This window comes from Eretmochelys imbricata, chromosome 2 (genome assembly GCF_965152235.1).
Source record: "Eretmochelys imbricata isolate rEreImb1 chromosome 2, rEreImb1.hap1, whole genome shotgun sequence".
Lineage (NCBI taxonomy): Eukaryota > Metazoa > Chordata > Testudines > Cheloniidae > Eretmochelys > Eretmochelys imbricata.
In genome coordinates, this window is record NC_135573.1 from 80,188,380 (window position 1) to 80,206,841 (window position 18,462).

The window sequence follows — 18,462 nt, forward strand, 5'->3', positions numbered from 1 at the left end:
GACGCGGCGGCCCTGCTTCGGCAAGCAGAGCGATGAAGTGTATGTATTCACATACATACCTACACCCTTCAGGCATATCAGGCATATCATATCGCCTGAGCGTGCCTCACTGGCTACCCTGCCATTTATGCCCCTGTTGGGGGGCTACGCATGTGTGTACAGTCCATGCCATCAAAAGGCATGCAGTGTAGATGTAATTCAAGTATGTTGACCTGTAAAAGGCTGGCACAGAGTCTCCCCTTATGGCGAAAAGTACATGCAGAAGCCTCTACCTCATCCCTTCGTGGTTGGTCTCCTTGTGGCCCTTTTCATGAAGCCACACTGCAGCATTAAAGTGGTGTAGAGAGGAGTGTGTGTAGAATTTTTAATAAGGAGCCTGCTATTGCCTTACACTGATGTTATCTGGGGGGATTCCCCATGTTTTAGTAGGCAAATAGCTCCTTTTATCACACTGAAGAAGTAAATTTCCCATTTTAAAATATAATTGCAGAAGTTAGTCTTTGCAAGTCTTAATTTTTTTTAAATGAGATTTCTTTTTTTATGCTGGGGGTTATTGCACTGAATCATTTGGACGTGATTCATAAAAATGCTGCAAAGGAAAGGCTTTTGTACTCTATTAACTCTGTTCCCCTTCTACTTTTTTTTTTTTTTTACCTTGTATAAAAGCTAAAGGAGCATTCTCCAAACAAACAAAGGGACTTGAATGGGGGAGAAGGAAGGGGGCCACCATTTTCTTATATCTTGGTCACACCTGGAACCTGAACCTGGCCCTGCAGCTTGCTTGCCATCCATTCGAGATTTACAAGCTAAAGGGAACGGTTATGTAATAGGTAAAACCAGGCAGACAGTGGCCACAAGAAGGAAGTGATTTAGTACAGTGCCAGTGACCATGCACTATTTATAACACTTCTTGTATATTTCTCCAAACATTTATACAACAATATGTCATGCCTGGATAGGGTAATACAATTTAATACTAAATTTGGTTCCAAAATATGGTAGCCTAGGCAGTTGCAGACTACTTTTCTTTGCTCAGTTGCATGACACAAATTCCTGTTTACCTGCCAGCAGTGTACTGGTTCATCTGTCAGGCATGTATTTGATTTTTAAAGGACAAAGGGTGTGTGTGTGTTTATTTGTTTTAACAAAGCTTGCTGGAAAATTTCACTCAACATAAAATGGTGACAAAAATGTGTAAGGGTGGTCGGGGGGAGATTAAAAATTAAATTTTTTGTCCTGTTTTGCTACCTGCTCTAGTTTAAGCCAAAACCAGCCATTTGAAAGTGAAGAATGTAGATTTTCATCAGAAGGCTTGTGTGAATGAAGCAGCCGTTAGTGTAACAATTAAAAAAACCCAACTGTCCAGTAATTATTTAGTATCCATCCTGAACAATGAAAAGCTTTGTTAAGTATTTTAGTAGATGATAGGTTGTTAGTACCTGGAAGGAGTGATATTTTGAAAGAAAATAAACACCTTTGTCATCTGTTCAACAAGATGGTAGGATTGTTTGTTTGTAGGGCTGTCAAGCAATTAATCACGCTGTTAAACAATAATAGGATACCATTTATTTAAATATTTTTGGATGTTTTCTACATTTTCAAATGTATTGATTTCAGTTTCAACACAGAACACAAATTATACAGTGCTCACTTTATATTTATTTTTATTACAAATATTTGCACTGTAAAAAAACAGAAAAGAAATAGTATTTTTCAATTCACCTAATACAAACACTATAGTGCAATCTCTTTGTCATGAAAGTTGAACTTACAAATGTAGAATTATGTACAAAAAAATCTGTATTCAAAAATAAAACAATGTAAAACTTTAGAGCCTACCAGTCCACTTAGACCTACTTCTTGTTCAGCCAATCACTCAGATGAACAAATTTGTTTACATTTGCAGGAGATAATGCTGCCCGCTTCTTGTTTAAAATGTCACCTGAAAGTGAGAACTGGCATTTGCATGGCATTTTTGTAGCTGGCATTGCAAGGTATTGATGTGCCAGATATGCTAAACATTTGTATGCCCCTTCATGCTTCGGCCGCCAATCCAGAGGACGTGCTTCCATGCTGATGACACTCGTTAAAAAATAATGTGTTAATTAAACTTGTGACTGAACTCCTTGGGGGAGAATTGTATATCTTCTGCTCTGTTTTAGAATCATAGAACGTTAGGGTTGGAAGGGACCTCAGGAGATCATCTAGTCCAACCCCCAGCTCAAAGCAGGACCAGTCCCCAGCATTACCTGCATTCTGCCATATAGTTCATATTATAGTAATCTTGTATGATGACTCAGCACACAGTCTGAACTATTGAACTCTTGGTGACTATTGAAAGCAATCCAGGAGATTTTAATAGGATATTTTAAGAAAATGACATTGTTATGTTGGAAAAAAATTTCCCAGAATAGCTTCAATCAGAGTTGGCAACCCTACATGTAAATATATCATGATGCTGGCTACAACAATGCTATGTGGACGCCTGTTCTCACTTTCAGGTGACATTGTAAACAAGAAGTGGGCAGCATTATCTTCTGCAAATGTAAACAAACTTGTTTGTCTGAGCGACTGGCTGAACAAGAAGGAAGACTGAGTGGACTTGTAGGATCTAAAGTTTTACATTGTTTTGTTTTTGAGTGCAGTTATGTAACCAACAAAATCTATATTTATAAGTTGCACTTTCATAATAAAGATTGCATTACAGTACTTGTCTGAGGTGAGTTGCAAAATACAATTTCTTTTATCATTTTTATAGTGCAAATATTTGTAATAAAAATAATTATATAAAGTGAGCACCATACATTTTGTATTCTGTATTGTAATTGAAATCAATATGGTTGAAAATGTAGAAAAACATCAAAAAATTTCATTTTTAATAAATTTCAATGGGTATTCTATTATTTAATAGTGCGATTAAAACTGCGATTAATCACAATTAGTTTTTTAATCACGATTAATTTTTTTGAGTCAATTTGTTTAAATGTCTTTTCCGTAGGCCAATTGGATAGTGTGTGCGTGTGCGTATGCATGTGTCTGTGTGTGTGTGTGTGTGTCATGTGTAGATAATTTGTAAAAACCTCTCTTTCAGAGTCAAACAAGAGGATACAAAATGCAGTTTTCAACTTATATTGAAAAGCATTGTTGCAATGGGCAGGGTTCCAGGATTGGTGTTTGGTTGTTTTCTCAGAGTTAGATGGTTGCCATCTGGCATTGATAGTGAGATGGCGTTGTCATCAGTTTCTAGAGGCAGGAAAGGAATGAATCCTCATCTGTTTCCTGTGGATAAGCAGGAGGCTGATAATCTAGTAAAATCTTGTTACCTTAAAGAAAGCAGGCTTGGAATTTGTTTACATGATAAAAGCCAACTCTAACTTTTCATGTTAATATGATAAGTTTCTTTGTTAGAGGGTTGTAGAGAAACTTAGCATTTGTTGAAAAATATCTTAAGAAAAATACCTTCCCCATGGGTTTATTCAGTCATTTTCTATAGTATTATCTTAATCAACTTTGTTTTTAAAAGGAAATAAGACAACGATGTTGCCCCTGGAAGGGAATAAAGAATAATTTGCTTTAGATGGAGCTGTTGGGCATTTTTTGTATTTTTTTTTTTAAAGTTTTTATACTAAGAGAAATGCAGTCATTAAACCACAGTACACTGGACCCTCGCTAGAACGCAGGATTTGGGATCCATGTGTGGTACTGCGGGGACCGTGTTATAGCGGGGACCACATTAAAATGAATTGCAATTAACGTAATTAAATTTGGGATCCATGGCCGCGACCGCGTTATATGCGAGTTCGTGCTATATAGGTGGTGCACGTTCTAGTGAGGGTCCGGTGTATTTGTTTGTTTAAAAAGAAGGCTGCAAAAATCCCAGATGGTACCTGTTAAGCACTTAGTTAAAACTCACCTGGTCCAGAAGTGAAGTAATATCATGGATAACTAGTTTAGTTTAATAGCTGGCTTGTGTTTTGTTTGTCGTTTCTTTGTTATTCATAAATCTTTCAGTTTTTACTATGATCATGTATCATTTTTTCCTGTTTCCAGTTTTTCACAAGTTGCTTTGTCTATGATCACCTAAAAGTACAGGTTCTATTTAACTAAGGAAGTTCAGCTGGCTGAGACTTTTGCAAAAAGGAAGAAATGGTGGGCAACCTCTTGAACTTTAGAAACAAAATACACTGTTGGGAACTGGCTCTTGTGAAACTTTCTTATTTTCCTTGATCCCAGCTGACTTAGTACAATAATATTTGTTAGTTTGTTTTGAACATTTAATAATCCATTTTCTGGCTTGAGGTTACCAAATGGTAGTTATTGAAGAGATTCTGGCAGCATTATTTTTAGAGAAGACATCACTTTTATTATGGTTTTTGTCCATTTCCTTCCTTGTAATTTTTTGATATTATTTTGTTGAGGGCACCAAAGTCTATATCAATAATAACCCCGAAAAGATTTCTGTTTTCAGAACCAACTTTAAGGGGGAAAAAATAGAGGAAAAGAACAGGGAATTTTTATTAAATACTAGGCATGTGGGTTGACTGCATTAATTGTAAATCATTTCTGTAATATTTCCTTCTTTCACTGACTCTTCAGATGATCACATAATATGCAAATCATTTTACAATGGATACAAAAGAAACATTAAATATATTAAAATCTGCATTTTAATAAAGTTGTCAATGTATAATATATATCCTGCAACTGAGAGAGGATGATAAAAAAGCAATAAAAGGATAATATAGGCACAGAACTATTTAATAACTTTTCATATTTTACAGTTTGATAAAAATAAATGTGGGATAAAAAAAAAGCTGTTGGAGGTGAAAAGTATCCCATTTCAAGTTTAGTACATTGCGTATTTGTTCCAGCTATTTGCATGTTTATACACATTTAGTGTATCCTTTGAACTCCAGGGGAATAAGCGTATGTGCACTTTTTTTCCTCATTCCAGATGGAGTGGATATTGAGGATGACCCCACTTGCTCATGGCCAGCTTCATCACCTTCCAGCAAAGACCAGACTTCACCAAGCCATGGAGAAGGTTGTGATTTTGGTGAGGAAGAGGGTGGCCCAGGATTGCCTTATCCGTGCCAGTTCTGTGACAAGTCATTCAGTCGGCTCAGCTACTTAAAACATCATGAGCAGAGTCACAGCGACAAGCTCCCTTTCAAATGCACATATTGCAGTCGCCTCTTCAAACACAAGCGGAGCAGAGATCGCCATATAAAGCTTCACACGGGAGACAAGAAGTATCACTGCAGTGAATGTGATGCGGCATTTTCAAGGAGTGATCACCTTAAAATTCACTTAAAGACTCATACATCCAACAAGCCATATAAATGTGCCATTTGTAGACGTGGATTCCTTTCGTCTAGTTCACTGCATGGTCACATGCAGGTTCATGAAAGAAACAAGGATGGTTCTCAGTCTGCCTCCAGGATGGAGGAGTGGAAAATGAAAGACACTCAGAAATGCAGTCAGTGTGAAGAAGGCTTTGATTTCCCTGAAGATCTTCAGAAACACATAGCAGAATGCCACCCCGAGTGTTCCCCTAATGAAGACAGGGCTGCTCTTCAATGTGTTTATTGCCATGAACTCTTTGTAGAGGAAAGTTCTCTTGTAAATCACATGGAGCAAGCTCATAATGGTGAAAAGAAGAATTCATGCAGCATTTGCTCAGAGAACTTCCATACCGTGGAAGAACTGTACAGCCACATGGATAGTCACCAGCAGCCCGAATCATGCAATCATAGCAACAGCCCTTCTTTGGTAACTGTTGGCTACACCTCAGTATCTAGCACCACTCCAGATTCAAACCTCTCGGTGGATAGTTCAACAATGGTAGAAACGGCTCCCCCAATAACAAAGGGTCGTGGAAGAAAGCGGGCAGCCCAACAAGTACCAGATATCACTGGTCCTTCGAATAAGCAAGCAAAAGTTACCTATAGCTGCATTTATTGCAACAAACAGTTATTTTCAAGCCTTGCAGTTCTGCAGATACACCTGAAAACTATGCATTTAGATAAACCTGAACAAGCGCATATCTGTCAGTATTGTTTGGAGGTGTTACCTTCACTTTATAATCTGAATGAACATCTTAAGCAAGTTCATGAAGCTCCAGACCCAGCACTGATTGTTTCTACCATGCCTGCCATGGTCTACCAGTGCAACTTCTGCTCTGAAGTATTTAATGACCTCAACACTCTTCAGGAACATATCCGATGTTCTCATGGGTTTGCAAACCCTGCTGCTAAAGACAGTAATGCATTCTTTTGTCCCCATTGCTACATGGGATTTCTTACTGATTCTTCTTTGGAAGAGCATATTAGACAAGTCCATTGTGATCTTAGCAGTTCCCGTTTTGGTTCCCCTGTACTTGGAACCCCAAAAGATCCAGTAGTAGAAGTATATTCCTGTTCCTACTGTACTAATTCTCCAATATTTAACAGTGTCCTTAAATTGAACAAGCATATCAAGGAGAACCATAAGAACATTCCTTTGGCATTGAATTACATCCACAATGGAAAGAAATCTAGAGCCTTGAGCCCCTTATCTCCTGTAACTATTGAGCAAACTTCCTTAAAGATGATGCAAGCTGTAGGTGGTGCTCCTCCACGTCCTGCAGGTGAATATGTCTGTAATCAATGTGGTGCTAAGTATACGTCTCTGGATGGTTTTCAGACTCATTTAAAAACCCACCTTGACACTGTCCTGCCAAAACTGACCTGCCCTCAGTGCAACAAGGAGTTTCCAAACCAAGAGTCGCTGCTGAAGCATGTTACAATTCATTTCATGATCACTTCTACATACTATATCTGTGAAAGCTGTGACAAGCAGTTTACTTCAGTGGATGACTTGCAAAAACACCTGCTTGACATGCATACGTTTGTATTCTTCCGCTGCACCTTGTGTCAAGAGGTTTTTGACTCCAAAGTCTCCATTCAACTACACCTGGCTGTGAAGCACAGCAATGAAAAGAAGGTATACAGGTGCACATCTTGTAACTGGGACTTCCGTAATGAAACTGACCTACAGCTTCATGTTAAACACAATCACCTGGAGAATCAAGGGAAAGTGCACAAGTGCATTTTCTGTGGCGAGTCGTTTGGTACAGAGGTGGAGCTTCAGTGCCACATTACTACACATAGCAAAAAATACAACTGCAAATTCTGCAGCAAAGCTTTTCATGCTATTATATTGCTAGAGAAACACTTGAGGGAAAAACACTGTGTTTTTGAAACTAAAACTCCAAACTGTGGAACAAATGGAGCATCGGAGCAAGTTCAGAAAGAAGAAGTGGAGCTCCAGACCTTGTTGACAAATAGCCAGGAGTCACATAATAGCCATGATGGCAGTGAAGAAGACGTTGATACATCAGAGCCCATGTACGGTTGTGACATTTGTGGAGCAGCATACACAATGGAAACTCTCCTGCAGAATCATCAGCTTCGAGACCACAACATCCGACCTGGAGAAAGTGCTATAGTTAAGAAGAAGGCAGAGCTGATTAAAGGGAATTACAAGTGTAATGTGTGTTCTCGAACATTCTTCTCTGAAAATGGGCTCCGTGAACATATGCAGACACACTTGGGACCAGTGAAACATTATATGTGCCCAATATGTGGTGAGCGGTTTCCATCTCTTCTGACTCTTACTGAACATAAAGTCACACATAGTAAGAGCCTGGACACTGGAAACTGCAGAATTTGCAAAATGCCTCTACAGAGTGAGGAGGATTTTTTAGAGCATTGCCAAATGCACCCTGATTTGAGAAATTCCTTAACAGGATTCCGCTGTGTGGTATGCATGCAAACAGTGACTTCTACCTTGGAACTGAAAATCCATGGGACATTTCACATGCAAAAAACAGGAAATGGCTCTGCAGTGCAGTCCACAGGGCGTGCACAGCATCTTCAGAAACTGTACAAATGTGCTTCTTGCCTGAAGGAATTCCGCTCAAAACAGGATTTAGTGAAACTTGACATCAATGGTCTGCCATATGGTCTGTGCGCTGTTTGTGTTAATCTCAGTAAAAGTGGTAGTCCAAGTGTCAACATCCCTTCAAGCAGTAACAGACAAGGCTTGGGTCAAAATGAGAACTTGAGTTCCATTGAGAACAAAAGCAAGGCAGGGGGACTGAAGACTCGCTGTTCTAGTTGCAATGTTAAATTTGAATCAGAAAGTGAACTACAGAATCATATCCAGTCAATCCACAGAGAGCTTGTTCCAGACAGCAACACTACACAGCTGAAAACGCCACAAGTATCTCCAATGCCCAGAATCAGCCCTTCTCAATCTGATGAGGTAAAACTTTTTCTTTTGCTGTTGCTGCTTTTCACCTTTTTGATAAAACTTCCCCATTTTACACTGCCGTTTTCTCAGGCCTTATTGTTATTTGCAAGAAACTGCTTAGATTGAACCATGGAATAGTTCCTCCCATAGCCGTTAGCTAGCAATTACTTGCTTTTTGATATGCCTTGTGTTTTGGCTTGATTGGTGTAGAATAGGACTAATTCCAGTCTCCCTAGGATATTGTCTTCTGTATTACTGAGAGACCAGTCTTCATGCCAGCACAACTGAGATCTGGAATCTTAACTTAGCTTCATTGCAAGTCGGAATCCCTTGCTATATGGCTTGCGCTTATGGCATAGAGTATTAATGACACAGAATTAAAATACATAGAGCCAATATGCTGGCAAAAAGGATGAATGTTCAAAAAATATTTGTGAACAACAAATTGGGGAGTTATTTTTGTAAATTATGTTTCAGACATTAATTTTCCCTGTCTTTACCATACTTTGATTAAAATGACAGGTTTCAGAGTAACAGCCGTGTTAGTCTGTATTCGCAAAAAGAAAAGGAGTACTTGTGGCACCTTAGAGACTAACCAATTTATTTGAGCATGAGCTTTCGTGAGCTACAGCTCACTTCATCAGATGCATACCGTGGAAACTGCAGCAGACTTTATATATACACAGAGAATATGAAACAATACCTCCTCCCACCCCACTGTCCTGCTGGTAATATTAATATTAATATTACCAGCAGGACAGTGGGGTGGGAGGAGGTATTGTTTCATATTCTCTGTGTATATATAAAGTCTGCTGCAGTTTCCACGGTATGCATCTGATGAAGTGAGCTGTAGCTCACGAAAGCTCATGCTCAAATAAATTGGTTAGTCTCTAAGGTGCCACAAGTACTCCTTTTCTTTTTGATTAAAATGAAACTCAGCAATTTGTCACCTACCTAGGGTAAATGGTGAAATGGGCTTTCTATGGCAATTCCATTTTTAATTTTCTTTTTATTAACAATATTTTAGGTAGCACAAGGTCACCAACGCACCAAGTACCTGAGGATTTAAACTTCATCTATGCAGAACAACTTTAAAAGTAAAATTACACATAAATAGTAGTCCCAAATTTTTGAAAGATTTCTTCTGCTCTCACTTGTTTACATTAGCTTAAGAGATAATGTGGGGGTGGTATTAAGGGTGGAGGGAAATGTCACAACTGATCCATGTGGGAGGTGAAGGGAGAGTCTTTTTTGCCTTAATACGTTCAATGAATAAAATGAGTTAATTAGCATTTTGGGGATGAGTTCTTGCATATAGGACTCTCAACAACTTAAGAAACCTAATAGCTCAATACACACACAGAGACACACACACACAGAGACACACACACACAGAGACACACACACACTCGCTCTCTCTCTCTCTTCCAAAAGTAGCTTGTACCCAAAGTCTTGCTAAACTTTGCTATGGGATGCACATTGATGTAGCATGGGTGGGGAGAATGGGCCCAAACAATTGTTTTCCCACCACACCATATTTGTGATGCCATCTGCTAGGATAAACACATACCTTAGAATAGCACATGATAGGCTGACTTGCCTTATTTCTTTGAAAAGTCGTCTTAGTTCCATTTCACTCTTCTCCGATATTACTTGCAATTTCTTGAGGCTTACAAAGGTCCCTAGCTCCTCAGGCACATTGAAAACCTATCCTGGTTTCCCCAAGCACACTCAAAACCATGTACATTAAGATATATTCCCAGGTTGTTGGCCATTTCCTTGGCACCCTCAAAAGCTATTATACTTTTTAACGAATTGGTTCAACATCTACATTTTTATTGCGCTTCATGAGCTTGGAGGATGTCATAATCAGAGTTCCTGTAACCTGATTGGCCTCTCTGCTTTCCATTGATAAAACCAACCACTTTAACAGTTTGGGGAAGTCAAAAATCCACATAGTTTCAAAGAATTTCCACTCTCAGTAGATTTACTGCCTTTGGATTTTCATATGAAATGTTTTTTTCAGACTGATAATTCTTAAATAACAGATCTTTAGGTCATTTTTCAGCCCTTTCATTCATATGTCCTAAAGTTGCCAATCAGCTCCCCATCCACTGTTTGTAAACTGTGTTTTCAGTTATTGCAGTTTTAGCCTCTAGATAAGTGACCTTTGGGCCCTCAAATCCTTTGCTCATGGCAGACACGATAACTTTGAGAAGGTTATTAAGTCCCTTATAGAGTGTCAATACTTTTAGAGATCATCCACAAGCTTCACAAAGCCAAAGGCTGATAAAAAGCATGTCTTGTTTTTTAAAAATTTCAAATTTAAACTCTTGTCAATCTGCAGCGACCCAGACTGTAGCAGTGAAAGTGATCATAAATAACAACAAAACTCACTTCGTAGATTTTTTATGTTCAGACAGAGAGAAATTCAAAGTCTAAAAAATGAGTGAAAAGTAAACTGGATTTCTAAAACTGTTAGTAACTGAAAGTGTTGTTGTTATAATAAATAAGGACATTTGTTGTTTTGAATATGATTTGTAAGATGACAACATCCCATGGAAAATGTATCTACTTAACATTGCCAGTAGCTAATTTTTGAAAAAATTGTGACAAAAAATTTCCATAGGGATAAATAGAGCAGAGATTCCATTTGGTTTATTGCGTGTTATGTGGTTTGAAATGTTGAACTGGATGTTAGGAGCTTTCTAACTTTTGAAGCGAGAGAAATATAAAGAGTTGTGGTCCCATGGATAGTTCTGCAAACCCTTCATTATTCAAGTAATGGACACACGTGCTAAGGAAACTAAAACAGTGTTTTTTAATGGAGAAGTGGAAGGTGAGACTAAAACTTATATCTCCTTAGATGATTGTTTCTACATTTGAACTAAAAAGATGCAACTGCTCAGCTTCTCTTTCTTCTTTGTTCATCCTGTATAGAGAACAAACCTAGATAGTTCACTAATACCCTTTTTCATTATGTGCATATAATTTCAGATCTTTTAGTTAGTAAAAGTTACTGTAACTGTTGATAAATGTCTAAAAGTGGAGAGGCCCTAGTATTGTTTCTGTACTTAATGAGCTATAGGGGTTTCAGAAGTTCCTGAATTACTGCTAATGCATAGTGCATTAGCTCATTAAGATAACAGATAGAATGCTAATCTGGGTGGTAATTAGTGTTTAGACGTTGAGAAAGAGGTGTGCTCTGAGTAGTGGACTGGGGACAGAACTCAGTCCTAGTTCTGACTTTGATTTCTTTGTTGACTTGGGCAAATCACTTTAACCTCTCTGTATCAATTTCCTCATCAGTAAAACAGGGCTAAAACATATTTATCTCAAAAGGGTGTTGGGAAGCTTAATTAGTATAAATGTTTGAAAGTACTTGGAAGATGAAAAGCATGTATAAGTGCTAGGTATTATTGCTTCTGTTGCCCCTCCTTAAAATGTTGTCATACTTAAGTTAATGAAGCACATAATGGGAGAACTCCTAATTCAGCAGAAAGCTTTGTAGCTTTGCCTTTACCTGTTGAGACTTAAGCCATGTCTGTAACAGATTTTGGTCAATGCAAGTTATGTCGGCATATAGCTCCTGAAATTTGTACATTGCTCAAGCATGTGCATACTTGGCTGCTTGTGCCGGTGCTGCACATACCCACCAGGAGTGTTTGTGTTGATGCAGATTACAGTGCACCACAGTTAGGTATCATAACGTGCCAGGTGCTGCCGTCAGATGCCATGCCTTTTGGGGGATTTTTGCAATGCATTTTGGGTAGAAATGAGGTATGCAGGGATCTCTGGGAGCTAGAGGTCAAGTTCTCAGCTTGCAACTTTCTCCATTCCATAATGAAATCCATAACTCATATTTTCACGTCTTTATTTAAAAACCTGCGCAGGACTTATCAGTCTCCACCTCTTCTGACAGAAGCAGGGAGCCCACAGATGTGTGTACTATTTTTCTGAATGCTGCAAATATAGGATGCACGATTCTCCTGTATTTGCAGACCCATAGGAAGTACTACAACAACGGGGACATGACAATTTCTTGGAGGACAGAGTGCTGAGGGACACAGTGAAAAACAATTCAAGATTATTAGTGGCATTCATGGAACAGCTGCAGATGGTGGAGCACTGTTTCTAGGCCCAAGAAACGAGCATTTGTGGGGTTGCATTGTAATGCAGGTTTGCGACAATGACCAGTGGCTGCAGAACTTTTGGATACAAATGGCCACACTTCTGAATCTGTGAGCTGAGCTCACCCCAGCCTGCCAGCACAGGCATACCAGAATGAGTGGTGCATTGACAGTGGAAAAATGAGTGGTGATCTCACTGTGGACGCTTGCAACCCTGGATTGCTACTGGTCAGTAGGAAATCATTTTGGAGTTGGAAAATCCACAGTGGGGGTGTTGCCCCACAAGTGTGTAGGGCCCTAAATCATCTCCTGCTACACAGGACTGTGACCATTGGGTCACATAGTGGATGGATTTGCAGCAATGGGTTTCCTGAGTTGCGATGGGGAGATAGATGGTACACACAGTGGTGAGCTGGAGCTGGTTCGCACCGGTTTGCGCGAACTGGTTGTTAAATTTTGAAGCCGATTTAAAACCAGTTGTTAAAGGGGTGGGCAAACCCCGGCCCGCGGGCCACATCCGGCCCGTGGGACCGTCCTGTCTGGCCCGCCTGAGCTCTCGGCTGGGGAGGCGCCCCTGAGAATCCCTTTTTAATTTTTACTCACCTGGCGGCACTTCGGGACTTCGGCAGCGGGTTCTTCACTCTCTCCGGGTCTTCAGTGGCACTTTGGCGGCGGGTCCTTCAGTGCTGCCGAAGACCCGGAGCGACTGAAGGAACCAGTTCTTCAGCTTTTGCCAGCTCATCACTGGGTAAACATATCCCTGTTCTGGCACCAGCCCACCTTGCCACAGAGTATGTCAACCGAAAGAGCGACTTTTCTATGGTTATAAGAAAAGGAGTACTTGTGGCACCTTAGAAACTAATCAATTTATTTGAGCATAAGCTTTCGTGAGCTACCCTCCCCGTCCCCCCGCCCCACACACACACAAACCCACTTTCCTGTTGGTAATTTTCTACTATTACCAATAGGAGAGTGGGTTTGTGTGTATGTGTTGCGGGGGGGGGGGGAGGGAGAAAACCTGGATTTGTGCTGGAAGTGGCCCACCTTGATTATCATACACATTGTAAGGAGAATGATCACTTTACATAAGCTATTACCAGCAGGAGAGTGGAGTGGGGGGAGAGAAAACCTTTTGTAGTGATAAACACCCATTTTTTCATGATTTGTGTGTATAAAAACAAACATCTTCTGTATTTTCCACAGTATGCATCCGATGAAGTGAGCTGTAACTCACGAAAGCTTATGCTCAGATAAATTGGTTAGTCTCTAAGGTGCCACAAGTCCTCCTTTTCCTTTTGCGAATACAGACTAACACGGCTGTTGCTCTGAAACTTTTCTATGGTTATGCAAGTGTTGGTGGATCACCAGGGATTCTTCAGCAATATCAATGTGGACTGGTTAGGGAAGGTGCATGGTACTCATATCTCTAAGAACACAGGACTGTTCAGAAAGCTGCAAGTAGGGACATTCTTTCCCAACTAGAAGATTACCTTTGGTGATATTGAAATGCCAATAGTGATCCTGGGGCACCCAGCCTACCCCTAGCTCTGCTGGCTCATGAAGCTGTACACCAGCCACCTCAACAGCATTAAGGAAAGATTCAACAACTAGCTCAGCAGATGCACAATGGTTGTTGAATGTGCTTTTGGGAGATTGAAGGGACACTGGCAGTGTTTATTCACTAGATTGTATCTCAGTGAATAAACTGTCCCTTCAGTGAGAAAAATATACCAATGGTTATATCTGCCTGTTGTATCCTGCATAATCTCTGTGAGGCAAAGGGAGGAAAGCTGGTACCACGGTAGAGGGTGAGTGGCTGTCTGTTGACTTTGAACAGCCAGACACAAGGGCCCATTCCAACAGCCCAAAGTAGAGCTATGCAGCTGAGGGAGGCTTTGAAAGAGCACTGTAATGGTCAGCCCTCGTAGTGTTCTGTGCTTGCCTGTTTTCTGGGCTTGGAGCTTTGGTGCTGTTAGGAACAGTATAGTCCTTGCTGTACATATACAAGTACGGTATGCTTTGAATACGGCTATGCGTGCTGCAATATGTGTTGTGAACTAATAAAGATAGTTTTATTCTCCAAAAATAGAAATCTGTTGAGTGGCAAAAACACTGCAGAAAAACAATGTGCAAAAAAACCGCCAGGGACTGCAATACAAACTTTTAACATAAATTAATGGACCAGAACTTTAAAATTGGAAAGGCAGCGAACATTTCTGTCCATTTCAGTGCATAGATGTAGTGCATTGTGGAACATATACATGATGGTTTGCTCAGATCAAAGCGAAGCTGTGGTTTTCCTTGCTGTCCCCCAGCTTGGAGTGGTAGGGATGGGCTGTGTGGAGCTACTACCATGGAATTTTCCCAGGACTGCAGAGGATGAAGAGTCTGGGATTTTTGGACCTGTAGGTCAATCACAGGGTTTGCAGCATTTGGGTTTGCTGTCTGAGAAGAATCATAATCTCCTGGTGCATCTCCCACTTCTTTTCCTGTTGGGACTCCTGGGCCTTTCTCCTCTCTGCTCTTTCCTTCTCTATGCCATCTGCCCTGTTGGCCCTCCAAGCCCTTTTTTCGTGGACTGATGCAGCATGGGCTTGCAGGATCTTGCTGAACACGTTGTTCTCCTCAGGGTCTGACATTCTGTGGGTGTTGAGGGGTACCCCTCAAGGCCACGATGACAGCAGCTGTTGATAAAAAGAGACAGATGTATTAGTGGAGTTATAGTCACGATAGAAAGGGAAAGTTAAGTTTCAAAACTCCCTTTCCTTACTTCCGTAAAATCTTTTATTAAGACATGCTTATTCACATTACAGCTTTGGAGTTTCTCTGCATAGCACTGCACTCCACCCTCTGCCATGGTGAGTATGGCCTGCCAGGAGTAAGGCAGTGGGGGAAGGAATTTTGGTTTCATGAAATAATAAAATTTTGTTCTTTATTTCAGGGATATGACCATAGTGCAGTGGCACTCAGTATTGGCACTATTTATTACAGAAAGGGGTGGCTTTAGCTGATATCTCACTCCAGAAGGTAACAAAGGCACAGAGAGCACCCCCAAGCTGCCCAGACCCAAATGTCACTAACCTGTTTACTGGTGCCAGCCAAACTCATTGCAGTGTGGCGAGAGAAAGTGTCCTACCGCGGAGGAAGAAATAAGGCTGCCATCCGTAGAAGTCTTTGGGAGAGGATTGCAAAGTAGCTCCATGAAACTTTCATTGAGATTTCCTCTGAGGATACAAGGGACATTCCTGTATACGTAAACAAACTGTTTCTCATGCCTCCTTTCCTCCCCACTTAACCAAACACGGGAACGAAGAACAGAGTGGTCACAGTGGTAGAGAATGGGGCATTGTGGGACAGCTGCTGGAGGACCATTAGGGTCAACACAGATCATGCAGTGTCTACACTCACACTGTGTTGACCTCAGTAAGCTGACCATGGCTCTCCGCCATTCGGGAAGGAAATTTTACTATGTTGTCATAAATGGGGCACTTACATCTGCAGGAGACGAATATGAGTGTAGACACATGCACAAATAGGTCGACACAAGGTGACTTATGTCATCCTAACTTTGTAGTGTAGAGCAGGCCTCAGATCTACACTGGAAACTTTTGTTGATATAACAATGTTGGGTAGGGGAGGTGATTTTTTTTTACATTTCTTAATTGGCTAAAGCTGTAGCATAGGTACAGGTAAACTGGCAAAAAGTGTCCTTTTGCTGTTGGAGCATAGTTAATTGAGGGAACTGCCAGAGCCGTCCCTTGGGTAGGGCGAATCAGGGTGACCCCCCTAAGCCCTGTGCTTTGGGGGCCCCCACTTTTCAGTAAAATCGGGACTGTCCCAACATTTAGCCCTTTGTCCTGCATCCTGACTGATGTACGATCGAGACGCCATTTGTCCTGATAGTCACGTGAGGTGGGAGGTAGGCGGGTGACAAGTGTGAGGAGGCGAATGGGGAGGTGAGTGACAGGCGGGAGCGGGGTGAGGAAGCAGGCAGGCGAACAGTGAGGAGGAAAGCGGCGAGTGGGGGGGCACCGGACAGACAGTGAGAGACTAGTGGGGAGGTGAGTGACGGGTAGGCAGGAGGGGGGTGAGGAGGAAAGCACGGTTGGGCGTACAGGGTGGGGGAACGCGTAGGATGGACGGCAGGGAGACTAGCGGGGAGGTGAGCAGCGGGCAGATGGGTGAGGAGCAAGCGGCAGGCGGGCAGGTGGACAGCATCGAGGAGAGAAGTGGGCAAGTGGGGGAGGTGAGGAAGCGAGGGGTGGGTGGGCATACTGGGTGGACAGCAAGAAGACTAGCAGGGAGGCTGATTTGTCCTGGCCCCTGGGACAGCCCTGGGAACTGCTTTAAGCTCTCCTGGCCAGAGTATCTTTTGCCAGTATAAACTGTGTCTGTACTAGGAGGGTTTGCCAGTACAGCTATACAGGTATAGTTATGCTGGCAATGATTTTCTAGTGTAGAGTAAGCCTAAGGACATGTTTACAGGGAAAATTTACTGGCATAACAATACCAATATAATTATATTCCTATTGGTTTAATTCCCTGGGTGGACACTCTTCTGAAATAAGTTATCCTGGCAAAAGGATTTTTTGCTGGTACGACTGCATCTACATTAAGTATTTTGCCAGCATAGCTATGTTAGTTAAACATAGATGTGAATCCTGCAAACAGATCAGCATGAGTGTGTCTTGTTATCCATACGGAATCCCACCGATCTTCATCAGTGCAGTTCTAATTGCATGCTTGGGATCTAAGGGGTGCATTCCTACTGTTCATGTTTCAGATTCTTATATTAGTATTGCATTTTTTTTAGTGTAAGTTCTATTCAGTAAGACTTTGTTACCTTTGTAGGATAAAGTCCAGAATCTGCTGGAATCGATAAAAATCCAGATTAAAACGTATCGGTAAGGCCAGGAGAGGTTATAGGGCCACTTTCAGAAGAATGTTATAAAGGAGTGTCAGTGTTATTTTTTTCCAAAGGCAACTGTTTGCATAGGGTCAGAGGAAACTGTTATTGGTTTTGAAATAAACAAATAAATGTAGAATCATAGAATCACAGAATCATAGAATATCAGGGTTGGAAGGGACCTCAAGAGGTCATCGAGTCCAACCCTCTGCTCAAAGCAGGACCAAACCCCAACTAAATCATCCCAGCCAGGGCTTTGTCAAGCCTGACCTTGAAAACCTCTAAGGAAGGAGATTCCACCACCTCCCTAGTTAACCCATTCCGGTGCTTCACCACCCTCCAACTGAAAAAGTTTTTCCTAACATCCGACATAAACCTCCCCCACTGCAACTTGAGACCATTATTCCTCGTTCTGTCATCTGCTACCACTGAGAACAGTCTAGATTCATCCTCTTTGGAACCCCCTATCAAATCCCCCCCCCCCCAATTCTTCTCTTCTGCAGACTAAACAATCCCAGTTCTCTCAGCCTCTCCTCATGAGTCATGTGTTCCAGCCCCCTAATCATTTTTGTTGCCCTCCACTGGACTCTTTCCAATTTTTCCACATCCTTCTTATAGTGTGGGGCCCAAAACTGGACACAGTACTCCAGATTTCTTTTGGCCCAATCCTCTAATTTGTCTAGGTCCCTCTGTATCCTATCCCTACCCTCCAGTGTATCTACCACTCCTCCCAGTTTAGTGTCATCTGCAAACTTGCTGAGGGTGCAGTCCACGCCATCCTCCAGATCATTAATGAAGATATTGAAGAAAACCGGCCCCAAGACCGGCCCTTGGGGCACTCCGCTTGATACCGGCTGCCAACTAGGCATGGAGCCACTTATCACTACCCGTTGAGCCCGATGATCTAGCCAGCTTTCTATCCACCTTCTTGTCCATTCATCCAGCCCATACTTCTTTAACTTGCTGGAAAGAATACTGTGGGAGACCATATCAAAAGCTTTGCTAAAATCAAGGAATAACATATTCACTGCTTTCCCCTTATCCACAGAGCTAGTTATCTTGTCATAGAAGGCAATTAGGTTAGTCAGGCATGACTTGCCCTTGGTGAATCCAATGATGTGAATGGTTCTG

The 18,462-nt window shown here is 41.4% G+C and overlaps 1 protein-coding gene across 2 annotated transcripts in view; it reads left to right on the forward strand.

The window, feature by feature from the left end:
• Positions 1-18,462, forward strand: part of ZNF521 (zinc finger protein 521) — a 268,371-nt gene that overhangs the window by 111,077 nt on the left and 138,832 nt on the right. The window contains exon 5 of one of the 2 annotated variants that reach the window (XM_077810338.1): positions 4,955-8,307. In XM_077810338.1, the coding sequence (XP_077666464.1) occupies positions 4,955-8,307 (3,353 nt within the window). Of the gene's footprint in view, positions 1-4,954; positions 8,308-18,462 lie in introns of those variants that run through there. The other variant, XM_077810339.1, reaches the window with a different exon arrangement.